The sequence below is a fragment of the Gobius niger genome (genome assembly GCF_951799975.1).
Source record: "Gobius niger genome assembly, chromosome: 15".
Lineage (NCBI taxonomy): Eukaryota > Metazoa > Chordata > Actinopteri > Gobiiformes > Gobiidae > Gobius > Gobius niger.
In genome coordinates, this window is record NC_136866.1 from 29,372,257 (window position 1) to 29,395,978 (window position 23,722).

A 23,722-nucleotide genomic window follows, 5' to 3' on the forward strand; every position below is an offset into this window, starting at 1 on the left:
GTGGGGACATGGTGGGGTGGCGGGGATGGGGAACAAGACATGAGACCTTGTGACTGTTGTGTGTATGTGACAACACTTGCTATGTTTTGTTATTGTGTTCAGGACCCCCTTGAAAACGGGGCTATGCTTGAAATAAATAAGAGAGCGGTTGCAGAAGCGTCAGTCCGTATCTGGTTTAGCTCCGTGACTTGACCTTGAGTGGGGGAAAGCTGACGGTGTTGGAGAGACACACAGTATAGAGGGTAGATGATTATTTATTGATCTCACAGATGGAGAAATTACATTTGAGGAGAGAGCATCCGGCAGCAGCAGCCATTCAGTGCGCACCACTCTTTTCCTTCGAAAGGATGATACACAGTACGGTGGTGGGGGCTAGTAAGGGGGGGGGGGGGGTTAGGATGGGATCGGGACATTTCGTGTTGTGCAGTATGAGGCTTCCCTGCAGAGAAACCTTGAGATGTTTATGTCTGTGTATCAGCCCGGGTCAGTCCTATCAGTCCTTTCCCCCGTGGCTTGGCCTTGGTGTGGGATGTAGACATTGCACAGGAAAGATAACGGCCCAGCTGCTCTCCTGTGTTCCATGGAGGGTGAAAATTATTCAGATTTTAGCTTTAAGTAAATCAATGTGATGTTTTCACCGATCTTCAACATTATTCAGACATCCGCAGCAGGTAGTGGCCTTCTCAGTCCAGCCAAAGTTCTGCAAAGCCCCGAGATCTGTCCCAAGACCTCCCGAGACTAGGAGTTGCCCTGGTTTATGGCAAAGTTGGCAAATTGGCAGCAAAAAAGGAGACCCCGCGGCTGTCAATCCAAATCAATAAACGTTTTGAAGTGGTAAGCGCCAGCGTGATGGAGTTACAACGGAAAGTAGTGAAAAGTGAGGAACTGATTAAGGACCTTTCTTCTCGTTACGAGGAAGGATTACAGAGGATGGATTTACACCTTGGCAAAGTCAGGGGAGGCGTCTCGGGAGGTCTTGGGACAGATCTCAGGGCTTTGCAGAAATTTGGCTGGACCGAGAAGGCCACTACCTGCTGCAGATGTCTGAATAATGTTGAAGATCGGTGAAAAAATCACATTGATTTACTTAAAGGTCCTATATCATGCAAAATTGACTTTTTAGAGCTTTTAGCCATGTTGTTCTGCTATTTCCTTACCAAAAACACCCCCAGAGTGGTTTGCGGCTTCATTCACGCAGCTCTCTGCAATCCTCCTGAATCTTGCTCTCTGAGGCCCCGCCCTCTCCTGGTGAACGACTGACCGGTTCAGTTGTGTCGTCACAGCGGAACGGAAGTGCTCGACGTCTGTAATGCAATGTCTTACAGCCTGATTTTAATTTGTAAAACAGCTTTTTTTTTTACTTCTGTTGTAGAGAGAAATAAAGAGAAAAAAAAGTGAAGGGAAAAAAATAAAAAGGATGTGCCCGAGGTGCTTCCAGGTCAGCTGTGGCCAAAACAAACACATGAGCGTCTGAACAGATCAGTCATGTTTGCGCTGCAGCTGAAGATGGAGCTCGTTATAACCTACTCTGGACACACCTGTTCTTTATTCTTACCTAACGATAATGTCACGGAGAAAAAGAAGCGCGTTTGGCTACGAGGACTTTATTCAACCTTTTTCAAGAAGAGGCCACTCTCTCAGAAGCTGTTTTTTTTCTCCGGGATTCAGCGACTTTCACCAAAATATTGTTTTTCTGTGACTGTCTCTGATGGATGTTTGGTGAACCTTCGCCAGAACCAAAGTGGATTAACTTTTATAACCAACGCGAGTCCCATAATGTAAACAGCGATGGACCAGAGCGGTGAGTCAATCCAAACGCGTGTTAGCTTGTGTGTTAGCATATTAGCTTGTGTGTTAGCATATTAGCTTGTGTGTGTTAGCCATTTATGAAGCTGTGTTGCAGATGTCAACTCCGTAGAACTGCATCGTGAAGTAACTTCACTTATTGTTGTTTATTTATATTACGGTAAAGTGTGTACGGAGAGAGGGGGCGGAGTTAACTGAATCGAAGCGTTTTGTCTTCCGGGTTTGAAAAATACCTCCAGAAAACACTTATATTTATCACAAAAATGAGTGCTCCATAATGGTAGAGGTACAATATATCATATAAATGCCTATACTTAACTTTGGAATGGCTAAAATAGCATGATTTACACTGCGTTCCAAATTATTATGCAAATGACATTTTTCTAAGATTTTCTAAACTGTCAACTCAAATGAGAGTCAGCATAATTTTCAAGTCTTTAACTGGTCGAGGATCATTTAAATGTGGTTAAAAAATCTCCCAGTGAAAACAGTATTTATTTCAAAAATAAATATAGTAAAAAAACTCAATCCACTGTTCCAAATTATTATGCAACTCATCGTTTCAATACATTTTAAAGCTTGTAATTAACTGAAAATGGTCATTTGTTGAATTTGCAGCATTAGGAGGTCATATTTACTGAAATCAAAAGCTATTTCGATTAAAAAAATATTAACGGGTCAAGTTATATTTTACCATAGGAGCCCTTGTGTGATAGCAGCTTCAAACATTCTTAAATCCATTAAACTTGTGAGTTTTTGGACAGTTTCTGCTTGGATTTCTTTGCAGGATGTTAGAATAACCTCCCAGAGCTGCTGTTTGGATGAAAACTGCCTCCCACCCTCATAGAAGTTTTTTTGTTGAGGCTCCAAAGGTTCTCAATAGGGCTGAGGTCAGGGAAAGAGGGGGTCCACATCATGAGTTTCTCTCCTTTTATGCCCATAGCAGCCAGTGATGCAGAGGTTTTCTTTACAGCAGGACATGGTGCGTTGTCATGATGAAGAGGATTTTGTTCGGGAAAACACGGCTCTTCTTTTTGTAGCATAGAAGACAGTGGTCAGTCAGAAACTCCACACATTTTTCAAAGGTCATTTTCACACCTTCAGGGAGCCTAAAAGGGCCTAATGGGGCCGACCAGCTCTCTCACCAGGATTCTGGCCCAAAACATGACTCCGCCCCCTCTTTACTAACGTCACAGACTTGTTGGGACATTGTGGCCATTCACCAACCATCCACTCCTCCATTGATTTGACCATCCAGGGTCACACGGCCTCATCAGTGAACAAGACTGTTTGAAAATGAGTCCTCATGTATTTCTGAGCCACTGCAGCCGTTTCTGTTCAATGAACAGTTTAGGGGAGGCCGGATAGAAGGTTTATGCACAACTGTAGCCTCTGGAGGGTCCTACAGCTTCATGTTTGGGAGACTCCAGAGGCACCAGCAGCTTCAAATACCTGTCTGCTGCTTTGTAGCATCTGTTCTCTTAAACTGATGTGTTTGTCTGGCAGAAACCGTCCTCATTGTGCCTTTATAAACCCGAGTGTGCTCTGAATCATCCACAAATCTCTTATCAGTACGATGATTACGCTTAATCTTTCATGAAATATCGAGGGTTTTCATACTTAGACCAAGGCATTCAACTATTTCACGCTTTTCATCAGCAGAGAGATCCTTTTTCTTTCCCATATTGCTTGAAAATGATGATCTGCATGATAAAGTGGAACACCCTTTTCAGCAGTTTTTCCCTTAACTGGGCTTAACCTGAAAACTAATCATCCCAGGTCTCTGAGATGAATGTCAGTGATTCATAAAGCCCCAAGACACGACACCATCCATGAGTTTCATTATTATTGTTTTTTTTTTTTACCTTTTTGACACAAAAATCCAATTTGCATAATAATTTGGAACACAGGGTAGATCCTTTAAAGCTAAAATCTGAATAATTTTCACCCTCCATGGAACACAAGAGAGCAGCTGGGCTGTTATCTTTCCTGTGCAATGTCTACATCCCACACCAAGGCCAAGCCACGGGGGAAAGGACTGATAGGACTGACGCCGGGCTGATACACAGACATAAACATCTCAAGGTTTCTCTGCAGAGAAGCCTCATGTCCCGCCTCTATCCTACCCCCCCCCACCCCCCCCCCCCCTTTCTGAGTCCGCCTCACCACTACTAGCCCCCACCACCGTACTGTGTATCATCCTTTCGAAGGAAAAGAGTGGTGCGCACTGAATGGGTGCGGCTGCCGGATGCTCTCTCATCGAATGTAATTTCTCCATCTGTGAGATCAATAAAGTATCATCTATCCTCTATACTGTGTGTGTGAGAACAGAGGGAGGGGGAGGGTCACACCAACACTAACTCCTGTTTCTGTCTGCAGAGAAATGGACCCAGCTCAGCCTCTGCAGACTCCCCGCACAAAAGGAAAGAGATACAGCTGTGATGAATGTGGGAAAGGATTCACTACATCAAACAGTCTGAAACGACACAAGAGAGTCCACACTGGAGAGAAGCCGTTTGAGTGTGGCCTGTGTAGACTTGCGTTTACTCTGTCTGCAAATCTGAACCGTCACATGAAGGTCCACCTGGGAGAGAAGCCCTTTGAGTGTGGCCTGTGTGGACATGTGTTTAGTCAGACTACAGATGTGAAACGCCACATTAGGATCCACACTGGAGAGAGGCCGTACAGCTGTGAGCAGTGTGATGAGACTTTTGCTCGGTCATCCACCCTCAAAGACCACATGAAGATCCACGCTGGGGAAAAGAATTACAGCTGTGATGAGTGTGCGAAGTCATTTAGTCAACTCTCAGGTCTCAGGCAGCACAAAAGAGTCCACGATGGACTAAAGCCGTACAAGTGTGAGCAGTGTGAGAAAACATTCAGTCGGTCACAGAGTCTAGAACGTCACATGAGGATCCACAATGGAGAGAAGCCGTACAGCTGTGAGCAGTGTGGGAAGACCTTCGCTCGGTCGTCCAGCCTCAAAGACCACATGAAGTTCCACACTGGGGAAAAGAATTACAGCTGTGATAAGTGTGGGAAATCATTTGAGCAGCTCTCAGGTCTCAGGCAGCACAAAAGAGTCCACGATGGACTAAAGCAATACAAGTGTGAGGAGTGTGAGAAAGCATTCAGTACAAGACAGCATCTTAAACGTCACATGAGGATCCACACTGGAGAGAGGCCATACAGCTGTGAGCAGTGTGGCAAGACCTTTAGTCACTCATCCAGCCTCAAAAAACACTGGAAAATCCACAATGAACAAGCTCCACTCGAGTAACCTCTGCATGTGACATGAACATGAGGTCCATTCAACTGACTGTATTTTAAACTAAGATTTTTTTTTTAGAAATGCTGCTTTGTTTTTGCATTGAGCAAATTAGTAACATTTTGCTTTTTTTATTGAGACTACAGAAACTGCCCGTGAGCCGCGGGGCTGTTGGTGTGTTGGGGGGTTTACTTATCCTACACAAACGTGTACACAAACGTCTGCGTAACATCGCTAAACTCAGACCCATGGTGTCCAGAGAAGAACTGGAAATGATCATCCATGCGTTTGTGTCCTCGCGATTGGATTACTGCAACAGTCTCTGTACGTGCCTGAGCAAGAAAGAGCTTGCTCGTCTGCAGTCAGTTCAAAATTCAGCTGCAAGACTTCTGACCAGGACAAACAGAAGAGCCCACATCACACCTGTGTTGAAGTCCTTGCACTGGCTCCCTATTGAACATCGGGTTCAGTTTAAAATCTTGGTGCTGACCTTTCGAGCTCTACACGGTCAGGCTCCCACGTATATTGCTGACCTACTTAAACCCTACAATACGTCTCGGAACCTGAGGTCCTCTGGCCATAACCTGTTGATGGTTCCACGAACACACTTTAAAACCCGGGAGACCGCTCCTTCAAAGCCGTCGCGCCCCGACTTTGTAATAAACTTCCTCTTGACTTGCGCTCGTTGGAGTCAGCAGCTACCTTCAAAAAGCACCTAAAAACCCATCTGTTTGAGAAAGCATTTGAGTCCGGCTGATGTAATACTGACACCACTTGTATAATGAATTCTGAATTTTGAATTATTGCAATGAATACGCTGTTTTATAATTATGTTTTAACACTGTGAAACGCTTTGTGACTCTGTGTCTGTGAAAGGCGCTATACAAGTAAAGTTTACTTACTTACTTACTTACTTATAATCATTGTTGTTCCTCGTCTTTGCCTGAGATTAAATATAAAAATAATTCCAGCTCACTCTCATGCACTTTTTCTCACTGTCTGACATGAAACCAGAATTGACTTACTTATTTTTTTATATGTTATTTTCTACACAAATCTACAATTCTACACATTTTTTAAAAACAATTTGTTTTGTCATATTTTTGTATATTTTTTTGTCACATTTTGTCACATTTTTGTCATTTCTTCGTCAATTTCTTGTGACATTTTTGCCACTTTTTCATAAATTTTTAGTCACTTTTTTGTCAATGTTTTCTCACTTTTTGTCACATTTCCATCATTGTTTTCGTCTCAGTTTTGTTGCTATTTTCGCAGCTTTTTTCCAGAAGCTTTTGGATTGGGGTAAAGCCAAACTGGAGAAAATGTGCTCGGTTCAGGTGGGAGTTAAGGGGTTGAAGCCCAGATGATGATGTCATGACCTTGGAAGCTCAGGTCTGGTTCATCCTATGGCGTGATTTCAAGACATTTAAAGGTTCAGGTTCATTGGTTAAAACACTGATGTAAAAGTCCGGTCGTCACACAGATCAGAAAGGAGGCGGGTGTTTCGCTGTGGGAGGGGCTTTAGACGACATCATGAAGAAAGAACTCTATGTGGAAATATTGGAGGAACTTAAAGCTTGGGCACAGGTGTCTGAAGGAAAACAAAGTCAATGTTTTCAAGTGGTCGTCACAAAGTCCTGATCTCAATCTGTAGAAAATGTATGAGCAGAGTTGAAAAGGCATAGGCATGCAAGGTGGCCTGCAAATGTGTCTCACTTACACCAGTTCTGTTTGGACGAATGGTAAATGGTCTCAACTTATAAAGCGCTTTTCCACCTACATTAGGCACTCAAAGCGCTTTACAGCAAGGATCCACTCACCCATTCATGCTCTCATTCACACACCAATGTACGCAGACACTGGGGGCAATGTGGGCGAAGTGTCTTGCCCAAGGACACAACGACAGTGTGCACACAGGAGGTGGGATTCGAACCACCGACCTTCCGATCATGAGACGACCCCCCCCTTCTTCTCGACTGGAGGGTTTACAGCCCAGAGGCCGGAGTGATTTGAAAGCTAAGACCTACAGAACTGATCGTAACTTTTCTGTTGTGTTGTCGCCACATGTTACATTTTTGTTTGTTGTTTTTTTTATTCTGTTATTGTTGCTCTTGGGTTCGTGTTTGTCACTTTTTTGTCGCTCCTTTGTGGCTTTTTTGCGACTTTTCCATCACTTTTTAGCTATAGTGACTTTTCCAGCATTCTCGTCGCTATTTTCATGCAGTTTTTGTTGTTTGTTTGTTTTTTGGGTAAATCCATACTGGTCAAATAGGCAAGGCAAGGCAAGTTTATTTGTAGAGCACAATTCATACACAAGGCAATTCAAAGTGCTTCACAGTTGAAAACAAATAGAATCAATAAAAACATCAACATAAAATTAATCAATTACAGTAAAAGGCGAGAGTGCAGATAAATACTTTCAGTCATATGCATTGGTAAAAAGAACTGTTTTCAGCCTGGATTTGAACATTGTCAGAGTTGAGGCCTGTCTCACATCCTCGTGAAGACTGTTCCAGATTTTAGCTGCATGAAACTGAAACGCAGCCTCACCGTGTTTATTATTGACTCTGGGAACCACCAGGAGGCCCCTCCCTGAAGTTCTCAGGGCCCGAGATGGTTCATACGGCTCTAACATGTCAGAGATGTACTTTGGAGCTAAACCATGAAAAGACTTGTACACGAGCAGAGCTGTTTTAAAGTCTATTCTCTGAGTGACAGGAAGCTCGGTGTAGGCGGGGGGTTAAGGGGTTAACTTAAGTAAGTACAAAATATAAACAAAAAAATGAAAGGAGGTAAGTCACAGTCACAGATCCGTCTGACCTGGGTTCTGTGTGTGAAACGCCAACACCCCCACGTGACCAGGAGAAGAGGCGCATGCGCGTAAGCCACACCGGAAGAGTCCCAGAGAAGGCTAGCTCGGAGCTAAAGCTAACAACAACAGTTTGTGTCTTTGGGCCAAACGCTGCTCAGAGCAGGTGAGTCCCGGATGTTTATTCTCTGAGTTAAAGTGAACCTTTGGAGAGAAACAAGTCTCTGTGTCGCGGTTTATTCTCAACAAGAGCACGTTTATCACGTCAGTTTAGAACGTCAGCCAAAATGGAGAAAAGTGTTCGGGTGGGGGGTCAGAGCAGACCTGTCCCTCAAAGGCAGGGTACTGCTCTCCAAAACAGAAGTTGTGTCCCGTCCGGCCTATGCTGCCCAGGTATTAGCCCTGGATGCAACGGTGTGCAAGAGAGCAGATCAAGTGCTGAACAATTTTCTGTGGAAGAATAAAACTCATTACATAAGAAAAACTGTGTTACTGAATCCATACGAAAAAGGCGGCTTAAACTCAGTCGATATGGCAGCGTTAAATAATACATTCAAAATTAACTGGATCCGCCAGCACCTCCAGAACCCTACCTCCATTTGGAACTTTATTCCTCATTTTGTATTCACTCAATTGGGGGGTCTAAAATGTATTTTACTCTGCGACTACACCATTCAGAAAATTCCGACTAAACTGTCTACATTCCACCAGCAGGCTCTGCTCTCTTGGGCATTGATCTACAAACATAATTTCTCGCCACATTCGTGTTATATCTGGAATAATAGGCACATTGTTTTCAAAAACAAATCCCTATTTTTTTAACATTGGTTCAGAAATGGTATTAGTCAACTCTTTAACAACAACGGTGCCTTATATGGGTATGCAGAATTTCTGGAAAGGTTCAAAATACCAGTTCCCCCACGAGAATATGCTATTGTGTTCGACGCAATCCCCTCCGGTTTGCAGATGTTATGTAAAAGTTCAAATGTTCAGGCCCCAGAATGGTGGCTGAATGGTGCTATGTGTGGACCTTGCCACAGAATTTTTTTTTACCAATAAAGTCAAGGAAATTTCCTACAAACTGCTACATCGATTCTACCCAGTGAACCAATTTTTTACTAAATTTAAAAAAGATATCGATGCAAATTGCACGTTCTGTAAGAACTGCCCTGAAACAGTGTCACACTTATTCTGGTCCTGCTCTGTCACCAAGGCTTTCTGGAAGGATGTTAAGGCGCTTGTCTGCACTCACGTTATTACCTCGTTTGTGCTGTATTACAAATATACTATATTTGGCTACCAAGCAGATAAAACCTCTCACGATGAGGTGTTCATGATCAATCTCATCATTATTCTTGCGAAATTTCATATTCATAGGGCTAAATTCTCCAACTCAAAACCTCTGTTTCTTGTGTTTAAAAATGATATGGAACAATATATTAGTACTGCTAAGTACTCTGAGCACAAAAAAGCAGTGAAAGCAGTGACTGTCTGCCAAAAGTATGGTATCACAGAGTGAATCAGAACTATGTAAAAGGGCTGTCCCTTCTTTTATCGTTCTGTCGCTTTGTCTTGTCGCTTTGTCTTGTCTGTCTATCTTTCTGATCTGTAGCGTTATTCATAATATATAGACGACGTCATGGCGACGTGAAAACAGGAAGTGACCTCCCTCTCTCCTGGTGCAGCTGAATTGTTTGCCTTTTTCAGCGAACCACGTTGTTTTTCTGGATACTTTTGTACGTCTTTACCGTGTTTTTGTGGAGGTTTGGTGGATTTGTTTACTTTGAGAGTCCAAAATGGTCCTGAAGAAAACAGCTTTTTGAAGGTAAACAAACTGCTAGCTTATCAGCTAAACCCATTTGAGATCTACAAACATCTTCTTCTGAGACACTGAACAGTGAAGAGGCACCAAGAGCCCCCACACCTGCAGCACGGAGGAGGCGTCACAAGAGGAGCTACAGGAAACAACAAAAGGGACCAACGAGGAGATGGTGATAGACTGTGGAGGGAGCTGTGCAGGAGGAAGAGGAAGGACGAGGTGGAGCTGACCAGTGCAGGACACCACGCTCTGAGACGGGGACAAGCCCAGGAGGCGGTGCACCGTTTCAGATGATCAGCGGAGACAGAGGGCAGCTACAGTTTCTCCATCCTCCAAAGTCATGCGGGTGGAGTGGCTGAAGGACAACGAGATCATGGACCCGGCCGAGGACAGGAACTTCTACATCACCGTGGACACAACCTGATCATCAAGCAGGCGCGTCTGTCCCACACGGCCAACTACACCTGTGTGGCCAAGAACATCGTGGCCAAGCGCAAGAGCTCCACCGCCGTGGTCATCGTCTACGGATTTCCCATCAACCATCTCCTCCTGTGACCAAAACAGTGAAGATGGCGGCCGCGACACAACCATCTTTCACCAAAGAAAAAAAAGAGTGGAAAAAGAGTGGTGCCACTGAATGGGTGCTGCTGCTGGATGCTCTCTCATCGAATGCAATTTCTCCATCTGTGAGATCAATAAAGTATCATCTTATCTTATCTTATCCTCATTGATCGTGTGGGGGCGGCTCCATGCAGCGGAGGAACAGGATTGAATGTGATTGTGGTGAATGTTGTAGATGCAGGGTCGACTAGATTGGTCTTAAGTTTGGTCGACTATAGATTAAAATTGAAGGGATTTTTTCTACTAAGTCTCGACTAAAATGACATTAGGCTGCATTTTGGTCAAAAGACTGGGACTAAAAATAAAATGAAGTGTGTTGTCAAGATTAACACTGCTTGCCACTTCGTGGTTGTCATGTCTCCTACAGCTCTATTTTGTATTTTGTATTTTTTTTTTTTTTTTCTGGCATTCTTCATCTTTTTGCTGTTCTCCCTTTGTGGCTACGTATTATCTGTCTCTACTGTACGCGTTCACCCCTCGCTGTCTTTTAATTGTGTGTGTTTTGTTATGTCTGTATCTTACTCGTGTACCAAAGTGTGTCTATTTTTCTGTGTTGCTGTTAATGCCCCCACGGCATAATATTGTCCACATGCACAGTTACGAAAAAAAAAAAAAAAAAGGTGGGGGGTCAGAGGTTAATCATACAGTAACACATCGTCTCCAATCATTGGCAGGGATTTACTCTATGTTTCATTTTTCTGTGTCCTTAATAGAGTTCGGTAAATCCACTGTTGCCATTGAGATCCGCCATGTTTGTAGCTGTTAGCTACATTTACACATACAACTAAAAACAGTATGAAAAGAGGGTAGAGGGAAAATGTGCTCGGTTTAGGGCGGGGGTAAGAGGTTAAAATGATGAGTTATTAGGTGTGTTCGAGATGAGCCAGACGGACGCAGTTTTCACAGCCGACTGCAGACGCACGGGGTAGGTTAGATTTCTGTCCGACTTGCAGAGGCTCTGATGTCACGGGCACGTGGGGCACGGAAAGATCGTGAGACCCCAACGAGAGCAGCTGACTTGATCAGCCGCTGCATCTCTCCAGAGGCAACTGCAGCGGCTCCACGGCCCAGTGCATGATGGGAAAACGCCCACCTGTCCTCACGCTCAGGTGATGGGATACGAGTCTGCTCTGATCACAAACGTGCTCCTCGCCCCCTCCCCTCTCCTCTTTAGATCTGAACAAATAAACTATGACTGAAACTATTAAAGTTCTGCATCACCCCCTAAAATAGAGCTCATGTTTGATGCTTTTCAGAACAAACTCATGATTTAAAAGGACGTCTTTTATCACAAACCTGAACAAACAAACAAATGGGAAAGTTTTCTCTGATGAAGAATGATGTCACTGGAGTAAAGGAAACAGAGCAGGAGGTGAATGACTTTTATTTAGGATAAACTTTAAAAGAACGCGATATCTGAACGAGACGCTGCGTGATCTGAGGCTCTCGTTGTTCTCTGCATGTGGAGCGGTCGGATGGACTTCAGACTTTTTTCTCCGCCCCCGTTGTGCCGGCTACTCTCGCCGATCATCCAGGCGAGACACAACGGCATCTCGAACACACCTAATATTGCTGTAAATCCCCCAAAAAGACAAAAATCCAGCAAAAAGGTGACAAAAATCCAGCAAAAAAGTGACAAAAATCCAACAAAAAATTTGACAAAAATGCATCAAAAAAGTATCAAAAAAAGTAACAAAAGTGCCATTAAAAAAGTGACAAAACCACATAAGGGAAATAAAAAGTGACGACAATGGCAAAGAGGAGAGAATGCATTTGGTTTTGGCGGGTGGTTAGAGGTGAAGCATCGATGCTGACTCACTGAGAAGGAGCTTTTCACATTCCCTCACTGAGTGCTCCATTTCGGGACAGACGTGCAGACTGAGTGTTAGGGGTGAGGGGTGAGGGGTGAGGGTGGAGGGAGGAGGGAGGAGGGAGGAGGGAGGAGGGAGCGGTTTCAGAAAGGCCCCAGGTCTGCAGCAAACTGCATTTAGTGTTTTACAGAGTAATGTGTGTGACACAACACTAACTCCTGTTTCTGTCGGCAGAGAAATGGACCCAGCTCAGCCTCTGCAGACTCCCCGCACACAGGGAAAGACATACAGCTGTGAGCAGTGTGGGAAAGGATTCACTAGATTATATTGTCTGAAACGTCACAAGATAATCCACACTGGAGAGAAGCCCTTTAAGTGTGGCCAGTGTGGACATGCGTTTACTGTGTCTGCATGTCTGAAACGTCACATGATGATCCACACTGGAGAGAAGCCACACCGCTGTGAGCAGTGTGGGAAGACCTTCACTCGGTCATCCAGCCTCAAAACTCACATGAAGAGCCACACTGGAGAAAATCTTTTTGAGTGTGGCCTGTGTGGACATGCTTTTCCTCTGTCTGCACATCTGAAAAGTCACATGATGATCCACACTGGGGAGAGGCCGTACAGCTGTGAGCAGTGTGGGAAGAGCTTCACTCTGTCATCCAGCCTCAAAACACACATGAGGATCCACACTGAAGAGAGGCCATACAGCTGTGAGCAGTGTGACAAGACCTTTAGTCACTCATTCAGCCTCAAAACACACAAGAGGATCCACACAGGGGAGAAGAATTACAGCTGTGATGAGTGTGGAAAGTCATTTCGTCAGCGCTCAGTTCTCACATGTCACAAGAAAGTCCATGTTGGGCTAAAGCCGTACATGTGTGAGCAGTGTGGGAAAACATTCAGTCAATTGTCTAGCCTTGCAAGTCACATGAGGAGCCACACTGGACACAGGCCATACAGCTGTGAGCAGTGTGACAAGACCTTTAGTCACTCATCCAGCCTCAAAAAACACTGGAAAATCCACAATGAACCAGCTCCACTCGAGTAACCTCTGAATGTGACATGAACATGAGGTCCGTTCAATTCAATGTATTTTAAACTAAGGTTTTTTTTTAGAAATGCTGCTTTGTTTTTGTATTGAGCAAATTAGTAACATTTTGCTTTTTTGCTGTTGGTGTGTTGGGGGTTTTGTTATCAGGAATTTGTCAATAAATACTCATCCTACACAAACGTGATATTATCATTGTTGTTCCTCGTCTTTGCCTGAGATTAAATATAAAAATATTTCCATTTACAGCGGGAGCCATACATTTACATGCACTTTTTCTCACTGTCTGACATGAAACCAGAATTGATTTTTACTTATTTTTTTATACGAGTTAGAATTTTAAAATGTATTTCTATTTGTCAAATGCCAGAATAATGAGCGGTAGAATTTTCTACACAAATCTAAAATTCTAAACATTTTTTTAAAACAATTTGTTAACCTCTTAACTCCCGCCTGAACCGAGAGGATCTTTTTCCTCACGTCATCAGATTTTTTTTCCATCATTTTTTGTCACATTTTTATCAATTTTTTGTCATTTTTTTTTATTTTTTTGTCACATTTTTATCAATTTTTTGTCATATTTTTATATTTTTTTGTCACATTTTTGTCAATTTCTTGTGACATTTTTGCCACTTTTTAATACATTTTTCGTCACTTTTCCATCATTGTTTTCGTCTCAGTTTTGTTGCTATTTTCGCAGCTTTTTTCCAGAAGCTTTTGGATTGGGGTAAAGCCAAACTGGAGAAAATGTGCTTGGTTCAGGTGGGAGTTAAGGGGTTGAAGCCCAGATGATGATGTCATGACCTTGGAAGCTCAGGTCTGGTTCATCCTATGGTGTGATTTCAAGACATTTAAAGGTTCAGGTTCATTGGTTAAAACACTGATGTAAAAGTCCGGTCGTCACACAGATCAGAGAGGAGGCGGTGTTTCGCTGTGGGAGGGGCTTTAGACGACAACATGGAGAAAGAACTCTATGTGGAAATATTGGAGGAACTTAAAGCTTGGGCACAGGTGGCTGAAGGAAAACAAAGTCAATGTTTTCAAGTGGTCTTCACAAAGTCCTGATCTCAATCTGTAGAAAATGTATGGACAGAGTTGAAAAGGCATAGGCATGCAAGGTGACCTGCAAATGTGTCTCACTTACACCAGTTCTGTTTGGACGAATGGTAAATGGTCTCAACTTATAAAGCGCTTTTCCACCTACATTAGGCACTCAAAGCGCTTTACAGCAAGGATCCACTCACCCATTCATACTCTCATTCACACACCAATGTACGCAGACACTGGGGGCAATGTGGGCGAAGTGTCTTGCCCAAGGACACAACAACAGTGTGCACTTCTCGACTGGAGGGTTTACAGCTCCTAGGCTGGAGTGATTTGAAAGCTAAGACCTACAGAGCCGATCGTAACTTTTCAGTCGTGTTGTCGCCACATGTTACATTTTTGTTTGTTGCTTTTTTTATTGTGTTATTGTTGCTCTTGGGTTTGTGTTTGTCACTTTTTTGTCGCTCCTGTAGGCGATTTTACAGGAAATATTAGCACTCTAATATACACAAGATCTGACTCCATAAGATCAATTTAAACACAGTTATACAGTTAAGTTTAAAGTATTAAAGTATCAAAAAGGTCTCGCCAGCGTGTTCATTGATCCCAAGGTCCAAGAAGAAACCACCAAAATTCAGTAGCTTTAGTCAAAGAAGATTTATTCCCTATAACAATTACAATTCTAAACACAGATTCTCCGAGCACTAAAGTCCCTACACTAACACACACACGGTGCTCGAGCGGGGCAGTCCCGTACAATATATATTATCAAAAATGTGACGTTCACGAAGAGATAGGAGATGAGTTGAGCTTAGGCCAAGGTCACCAAGCTTTTTTCTCAGTAGTTTTCCACTAGAAGTGTCTTCCTGTTGCCTTATTTGGAGTTATTTGTGCCCACACTGGTGTTGGCACCTGGACGTCTCCATAGATATGAGCAAAAGAATGCAAGAGCGAGAAATGGGGTATTGTTGCAGCAATGTGCGTGTGAAAAGATTGGTTTTCAACTGAAACTTTAAAGCACATAGATTAAATTCATCAAAAACATTCAATAGCATTATAAAATATAACATTAGCTAAAAAACATCAATTTCCCACACTCCTTTGTGGCTTTTTTGCGACTTTTCCATCACTTTTTAGCTATAGTGACTTTTCCAGCATTCTCGTCGCTATTTTCATGCAGTTTTTGTTGTTTGTTTGTTTTTTGGTTAAAGCTAAACTGGTCAAATAAGCTCGGTTCAGGTGGGGGTTAAGGGGTTAACTATAATAAGTCAAAAATATAAATAAAAACAAATGGAAGGAGGTAAGTCACAGATCCGTCTGACCTGGGTTCTGTGTGTGAAACGCCAACACCCCCACGTGACCAGGAGAAGAGGCGCATGCGCGTAAGCCAAACCGGAAGAGTCCCAGAGAAGGCTAGCTCGGAGCTAAAGCTAACAACAACAGTTTGTGAACATGTCTTTGGGCCAAACGCTGCTCAGAGCAGGTGAGTCCCGGATGTTTATTCTCTGAGTTAAAGTGAACCTTTGGAGAGAAACAAGTCTCTGTGTCGCGGTTTATTCTCAACAGGAGCACGTTTATCACGTCAGTTTAGCCAAAATGGAGAAAATGCGCTCGGTTCAGGTGGGGGGTCAGAGGTTAATCACACAGTAACACATCGTCTCCAATCATTGGCAGGGATTTACTCTATGTTTCATTTTTCTGTGTCCTTAATAGAGTTCGGTAAATCCACTGTTGCCATGGAGATCCGCCATGTTTGTGGCTGTTAGCTACATTTACAGATACAACTAAAAAACAGAGGGTAAACAAGAGAAAATGTGCTCGGTTTAGGCGGGGGGTAAGAGGTTAAAATGATGAGTTATTATTGCTGTAAATCCCATGATGCGTCGCGATGTGACGTCACAGTCCTGAAGAATATACAGCTTTGAAGAAATGTCTCTGTTCCTTGTGACTTGTCTTTCTAAATAACTGTTATTGATGTCAACAGATTTCTGGCCTTTTTTGTTTTGTGTTTTTGGAAAGGGTGATGGAGGCCTGATCAGAACCGACTCCAGTGTCAGGGACTCGGTCTGAGCTGCCCTCACTCCCCTCTGTGTCCTGCAGGTTTCCAGACGCCGTCGCTGAGTCCTGGCCTCGGTCTGAACCAGGACCGTCCACAGATTAAAGAGGAGCCAGAGGAGCAGAGCGTCAAACAGGAGGAAGAGCAGCTGCCAGTGTAGGCGCCGACACTTCTTTACACGAACAATCAAATCAAATGGAATAGATCTGAGAGTTATTCTGACGCTTTGTTCAAGAAGCTTTTAGATTTGGGTAAAGCCAAACTGGAGAAAAGAGGTTGATAATATTTTTCTGTTTATAATCGTATAATATGTCCCTGATGTTGGTTGGTTAAAAAGACTTCCAGGCCACATATTATTCCCTCACAGACTAAAACTAAGCAAAGACCAAGACCCGAACCACGACCCAGACTAAAACCAAGACCCGAACCAAGACCCAGACTAAAACCAAGACCCAAACAAAGACCCAGACTAAAACCAAGACCCAAACAAAGATCCGAACCACGACCCAGACTAAAACTAAGCAAAGACCAAAACCCGAACCAAGATCAAGACTAAGAACCAAACCAAGACCTGAACAAAGATCAGACCAGGACCAAGACCTGAGCCAATTACCAATCAATGATCAATACCTCAAACGAAGTGCTAAAAAATGACACTAGTTTGGAGTGAATCGGACACTATGGGGGGACTGATCAATTACATGATTACAGTAGCACCGGGAGGCTGTGAGGCGTTCAAGGGTTGTGGGGGGGGAGTTTTAAATGGAAGTTTTATGTTCTAAATGTAAAAAACAGACATGCATGAAAGTTGCAGTTTAAAGAGGGGGTGTTCTGCTTTTTTCAGTCCCATAGCACCAGTCTATATCTCACTACAATGATGACAAACCTTCTGTTGGTCTGTAAATGCAGTAAATTAGAATAACTGCCTTGTATAAAATGTCTCTCTCAAAATGGCTGTAGTGAATGTCTTGAAATAGGCCTCTGTCTCTTTAAGAACCTCTGAGCCTTTCCGACACGCCCCCTCCGCACACTGTCTGTGGCATCAGTGGGGAGGGGGTTCTGCTGAGGAGCAGTGGTTGGTTACTCGGCTGGTGACGAAAGCTCGGAGGCGTCTCCAGGAGGTGGGGGCGTTCCTAGGAGGACTCAGGCAAACCTATCCCTAAAATGGCTGCCATCAGAGTTTTTACAGATTACTCAAAAATACGTGAATGTGCCAAGGCAACACTTCAGGCATGTTTTTAATGAGGGAATGACAGAATAACATGATGGAAAGCTTGAAAAAGTCCATTTTGCATAATCCCCCCCCTTTAAACATTATATACATTATATTTAAGGGGGGAAAGCCAGGTGAGGGGAGGAGGAAGAACAGTGTTCACTACTGACACCTCCTGAGAAAAAAAAGAAAAAAAAAAGACAAGGCATAGTGCGGCTTCAAGAGGCCTCATCCAGTCCACACACAATGCACATGATCTGTGCCAAAGTAACAAATGGGCACTTTAACATTTGACAAACTAATACTGAGAATTGATTTGTAAATCAATACTTTTCCATCTTCAGGTCTGTCTGTGTGAAGATGGAAGAGTCGTCGCTGCTTCAGCGACACAGCGACATGTCGGGAGCTGAGGAGAGGAGGCACCAGTGCTCTGTTTGTCAGAAGAGGTTTAGGAGTAAACGACATTTACAAGTCCACAATAGGATTCACACAGGAGAAAGACCTTACAGCTGCTCAGTCTGTAGCAAAACATTTAAACACAGCTCTGCTCTTGGTATACACATGAAAATACACACCGGAGAGAAACCTTACAGCTGCTCCATCTGTAACAAAGCATTTGCTCAAAGGAATGGACGAGACACACACATGCGGACACACACAGGGGAGAAACCATTCGGCTGTTCACTTTGTACCAAAGCATTTGCTCAAAAGGCACATCTGGATAAACATATGAGATCGCACAGAGAAGACAAACCTTCCAGCCGCTCATGGGCTTGGCTGTTTGAAAGGACGACAGCGGAGTCTGAGGAGGAGCTGTGTGGCTCCAAAGAGGAGAACCCGGACTCGGCTCTGATCCCCGTGGACCTGCAGCACAGAGCGGGTGAGTCTCTGCTCTGTGAGTCTGACATGAGTTCATTTACATGGCTATAGTATTTGATTTCCTCTGTGTCCTGCAGATGTCCAGACGCTCTCGCAGAGCCCTGACCTGATCCTTGTCCAGGAAATCAAAGAGGAGCCGGAGGAGCAGAGCCTCAAACAGGAGGAAGAGCATCTGCCAGTGTAGGCGCCACCACTTTAAACATCACACATTTTACTAAAGGTTTATTCATGGTTAAACAACAATGACAAAGTAATTCAGTATAAGATCGTGTTTCGTATTGTTACAAGTCTTGTTGTAGAGATTTAAATATAATCCAGTAGACTTCAAATGGAGAAATTTTAGAATCTTAGTATTTCAGTTTATCCATTTTCAGAAGTTAATACTGATCCTGAATATCCCAGGATTATTTAAGACTCCATATTCATTAACCTCTTACCACCCGCCTAAACCAAATGCATTCTGTCCTCTTTGGCTATTATATAGGTCTATGTAACACCTCATTTGAAAGCAAAGACCCACAACACTGATCTTTTTCCTCGCGTTGTTGCCGTGTTGTGTCACCTTTTTTATGTTTTTTTTTATATTTGTGTCACATTTTTGTTGAATTTTTGTAATTTTTTTGTTGAATTTTTGTTGAATTTTTGTTGAATTTTTGTCACATTTTAGTCACATTTTAGTTGAATTTTTGTCACTTTTTTGTTGAGTTTTTGTCACATTTTTGTTGAATTTTTGTTGAATTTTTGTCACATTTTTGTTGAATTTTTGTCACATTTTTGTTGAATTTTTGTCACATTTTTGTTGAATTTTTGTCACTTTTTTGTTGAATGTTTGTTGAATTTTTGTCACATTTTTGTTGAATTTTATTGAATTTTTGTCACATTTTTGTCACATTTTTGTTGAATTTTTGTCACATTTTTGTTGAATTTTTGTCACATTTTTGTTGAATTTTTGTCACATTTTTGTTGAATTTTTGTTGAATTTTTGTTGAATTTTTGTTGAATTTTATTGAATTTTTGTCACATTTTTGTTGAATTTTTGTCACATTTTTGTTGAATTTTTGTCACTTTTTTGTTGAATGTTTGTTGAATTTTTGTCACATTTTTGTCACATTTTTGTTGAATTTTTGTCACTTTTTAGTTGAATTTTTGTTGAATTTTATTGAATTTTTGTCACATTTTTGTTGAATTTTTGTCACATTTTTGTTGAATTTTTGTCACATTTTTGTTGAATTTTTGTCACTTTTTTGTTGAATTTTTGTCACTTTTTTGTTGAATGTTTGTTGAATTTTTGTTGAATTTTATTGAATTTTTGTCACATTTTTGTTGAATTTTTGTCACTTTTTTGTTGAATTTTTGTCACTTTTTTGTTGAATTTTTGTCACATTGTTGTTGAATTTTTGTTGAATTTTATTGAATTTTTGTCACATTTTGGTTGAATTTTTGTCACATTTTTGTTGCGTTTACATCCTTGTTTTCTTCTCATTTTTTGTGGCTGTTTTGATGCTTTTTTCCCGAGAAGCTTTTTGATTAGGGTAAAGCCAAACTGGAGAAAATGGGATCCGTTCAGGTGGGAGTTAAGAGGTTAAATCAGTGTTTTCCAAAGTGAGGTTCTTGAGTCATGTTCTGTCACATCTGACGAAGCCTGTTGGATGAAGAGGCGAAATGTTCGACACTTCAACTCCAGAGTACAGAAGACGACTCAAGAACCTTCATTGAAGATACTGTTTAGTGTATTTAGTTGTGTAAACATATCATTGGCGAAATACTTTCAAAGATCCGAAATACGCTCTTTATATACGCATTAACTCGATTTTTAAGTGTTTTTTCTGGAAATAACTTTATCTAACGTCGGTCCCGAGTTGTTTCAGTGTAAATTTTTGGGGTCCAAGCAAAAAGACGGAACACTAAAAAAAAGCCATTTCAATCATTAGTGTTAAGGCGAGACACTGCAGGTGAATAGGGAAAAAAAATAAATGTAGAGATGTCAATTTGAAACTTTTGCTGAACATCACAGATATAAATATGAGGAAAAAAATGACATAAAAATTTACATATTAGTAACTAAGTTTTTTTTTCAGAGGGGATTTTGGATATTTTGTTTAGTTTTTCAATAAACTAATCATCAGTGAAAAAATCTGTAAAAACTCAAATTCCGCCTGTTTTTTTGGTTTCAAAGTTGAATAAATCAGGTTTGGAATTAGATATTAAAAAATCCCTCTGAAAAAACCTTCTAAATCTTGTTGTGTCTCAGCCTGTAAAGTGTGGAGTCTGTGGGAGCTTCTATAAGGGCTCAGGCTCTGCCCGAGTGCGGCTTCTCTCATTCAGAGAAAACCAGCCCTGAAGTTTTGTAGCGAGTGCGCATGCTCGGCCCGTTCTTCCACTTTTCCACTCCAGCGTCTCGTAGGAGGAAAAACACCATATTTGGGTGAAAGCGTCATCACGGGGCCCCTTAGCAGGACACGTGGATGTCAAATCTGTCAATATTTATGAATGAAAACCCGCGGGAAAGACGGCCTTTCTACGCGGCGCAGCAGCTACTTCCGGGTTGCCCCCACCTCGCAGACAAAACATCATAAAATAAATATCATGCGGGTGAGTTTAGTCATTTTTATACTCGAAAACTAAGATGTAAAGGGAGGAAAATAGATACAAATCTCCACTTCGACCACTGTGTGAAAAATCAATACTTTCACCTGCCGTGTCTCGCCTTAATGTCAGGAAGCTGTTCTTTATTATTTTTAATTGTGTTTCTGTTCAGGTCTGTCCCAGAGTCCAGCGCTGTCTGTGTGAAGAGTGAAGCGCCCGATGTCCGCTCAGAGCCACATGTCCTCTTCCAGAAGCAGGGACTCGAACACTCGTCTGACACCGACAATGATGATGACTGGGAACCATCCGGTTGTTCTACTGCGCTAACAGAACCAGGGGCTGCCCAGGGGGCGGTGGGGAAGAAGTACACGTGCCCTTTTTGTCAGAAGTCCTATTGCACTAAACAGGGTTTACAAAAGCACAGTCGGGTTCACACAGGGGAGAGACCCTACAGCTGTTCACTCTGCTCCAAAACATTTTCCCATAAAGAGTCACTCGTTCTCCATATGAGAATCCACACGGGAGAAAGGCCGTATATCTGTTCCATCTGCGAGAAAGACTTTTCAGATCCCGCGACCTTCAAAAAGCACGTGAGGCGACACTCGGGAGTGGAAGAGGAGAAGAGGCACCAGTGCCCTGTTTGTGAGAAGAAATTTGAGAGCAAACAGAAATTACGAATACACAACAGAGTCCACACAGGAGAGAGACCTTACAGCTGTTCGTTCTGTGAAAAAACATTCAAACAAAAGGGCGCGCGAGACACCCATATGAGAACTCACACGGGCGAGAAACCATTCGCCTGTTCAGTCTGTGACAAAACCTTCGCCCAAAAGCCTCACCTGGACGTTCACATGAGGAGTCACACTGGAGAGAGGCCTTACAGCTGCTCCTCCTGTGATAAAGCCTATAAAGACAGTTCCTCACTCAAGAAACACGAAATGCTGCACAAAGGGGAGAGCGAGTAGCTCAGAACACGCGCGAGAACACACATAAGAACTTTCTGCTCTTAAAACGACAATGACTTCACCTTTGGGAAACAATGTACCGTAAATTCTCTAATACTGGCCTGTATTCCATTAGCGACCGGGTCTCTGACAGAGGCCGGGTTTCCGACAGAGGCCGGGTTCGCGGCTGGCGGAGGCAAATTAAAGCCGGTCTCTAAAACAGGCCGGGGCTTTTATTAGAAACTATAGCGGTAGAAATATTCCCCATGTTAGGAATTTGTCTCATACTGGTGTAAATGAAAACTCACGTGCAGGAAGTAACAAACTGAACCCGGGCCGATGGTGACGCTGCGGAGGAGCTGATCCCAGCGTAACTTTGACACAGATTTAGCCACTTTTCAAACCTCCTGTGACGATATTTGGAAACAGGACAAATGTTTGTGACCCTCCAGGGTTTTAATAAAGTCTCCATCGCGTCTTCAAAGCACGTCCAGCTGCTCCGTGTGCAGGTCAGTCCCACGCCTCAAAATAACTCCTCCCATCAGCGCGAGCGTCTCGTCTTCTCTCGGGTCAGTCTCATGATCGATCACAAACACAAACGCTCCGTCTAAACTCGCCTTTACACAAGATAACAACAAATAATCCGGTCCGCGGCAAAAACGAAACAGAAACCTGCAGTGACACTGATGTCAAAGCTCCGCTAACAGCAACGAAACACTTCCTGTTGTCCCGACAACATAAAAGGCGTCAATGTTCCAGCCGCTGGGAGAGGGTTTGCAAATTTTATTTTTTTAGTAACAAATAAAATATAAAATTTCGACAAATATGGAATAATTTAACCGCAGATGCAGCAAAAACGTTCTTTAGCGCCATGATTATGTCACACATTCGCTACTGTCTGACGACATGGAGTCAAACAAGTAAAACAACACTACAGTGGAGAGAGTTTATAAGCATCACTCAAGGTTTTGGATCAAAAGCATAACTCTTACCATCATTGCCATGTTCTCTCAAAATATAATTGTTTTACTTGGGGGTATATGATACGGTTTCACGACATTGTACTGGTTTATTGAATACTGCATGGACTGGCCCCGCCCCCTCTGCAGGAATTCATCCACCTAGCAGACAGTGTGGGCACACGAGCCCAAAGCAGTGGAGACTGTGCCGTTCCTTTCAGGAAAACATCTTTTGGTCAGTTGAGCTTTTCAGTGAGGGCGGCTCACACCTGGAACATCAGGAACATCCCAACACTGAGAACCTTCACTGTCTTTTTACTAACCATTTTATCTTGTCTTTTGTTCATGTCTGTTGTGCTTGCTGTTCTGAAGACAGCAACCTGCCCTGGCACTACAGATGAAAATTAGCCATTGTGGCTAACTCTGGCATATTTACATGTGGACTTTGAGGGCTCATGTTAATTAATATGCACTGTCCCATCTTAAAATAAATTAAAAGTTAATTAATAAATAAACCTAATATTTTAGGTGCAAATGGACACAAATCTCATTTTTCTTTGTTTTCCTGGTCGTCCGTTTTGCTCAAATAGAAATAAAGGCCTGTCTCTAATTGTGGCCTGGTTCCAATAAAGGCCTGGTCCCAGATGCCCTTGAGTAAATAAAGGCCCCGGCCTATATTACAGCATTTACGGTATTTGTCTCATGACACCCCTGTTCTGAGATCTGCTGATCTGCTGCTTTTAGAGGTTCCTCGCTCCAAGTATGTGACCAAAGGGGACGAGGCTTTCTCTGTTGCAGCTCCAAAACTGTGGAATGAGCTGCCTCTCCACATCAGAGCTGCCTCTCCACATCAGAG

The 23,722-nt window shown here is 42.8% G+C and overlaps 2 protein-coding genes across 3 annotated transcripts in view; both read left to right on the forward strand.

Annotated features, from left to right (window-relative positions):
• Positions 1-23,722, forward strand: part of LOC306975098 (uncharacterized protein) — a gene marked incomplete at both ends in the record, with an annotated part of 221,666 nt that overhangs the window by 36,197 nt on the left and 161,747 nt on the right. The window lies entirely within an intron of this gene.
• LOC306974453 (uncharacterized protein) lies at positions 15,585-21,943 on the forward strand. Of its 2 annotated transcripts, none has more exons than XM_079571704.1 (3): positions 15,585-15,712; positions 16,330-16,441; positions 21,136-21,943. In XM_079571704.1, the coding sequence occupies exons 1-3, from the start codon at positions 15,682-15,684 to the stop codon at positions 21,926-21,928; spliced, it is 936 nt and encodes a 311-aa protein (XP_079427830.1). In that variant the 5' UTR covers positions 15,585-15,681; the 3' UTR covers positions 21,929-21,943. The 2 variants fall into 2 exon arrangements, with proteins under 2 accessions (XP_079427830.1, XP_079427829.1); XM_079571703.1 differs by lacking the exons at positions 15,585-15,712; positions 16,330-16,441 and adding exons at positions 17,852-18,378; positions 18,455-18,557.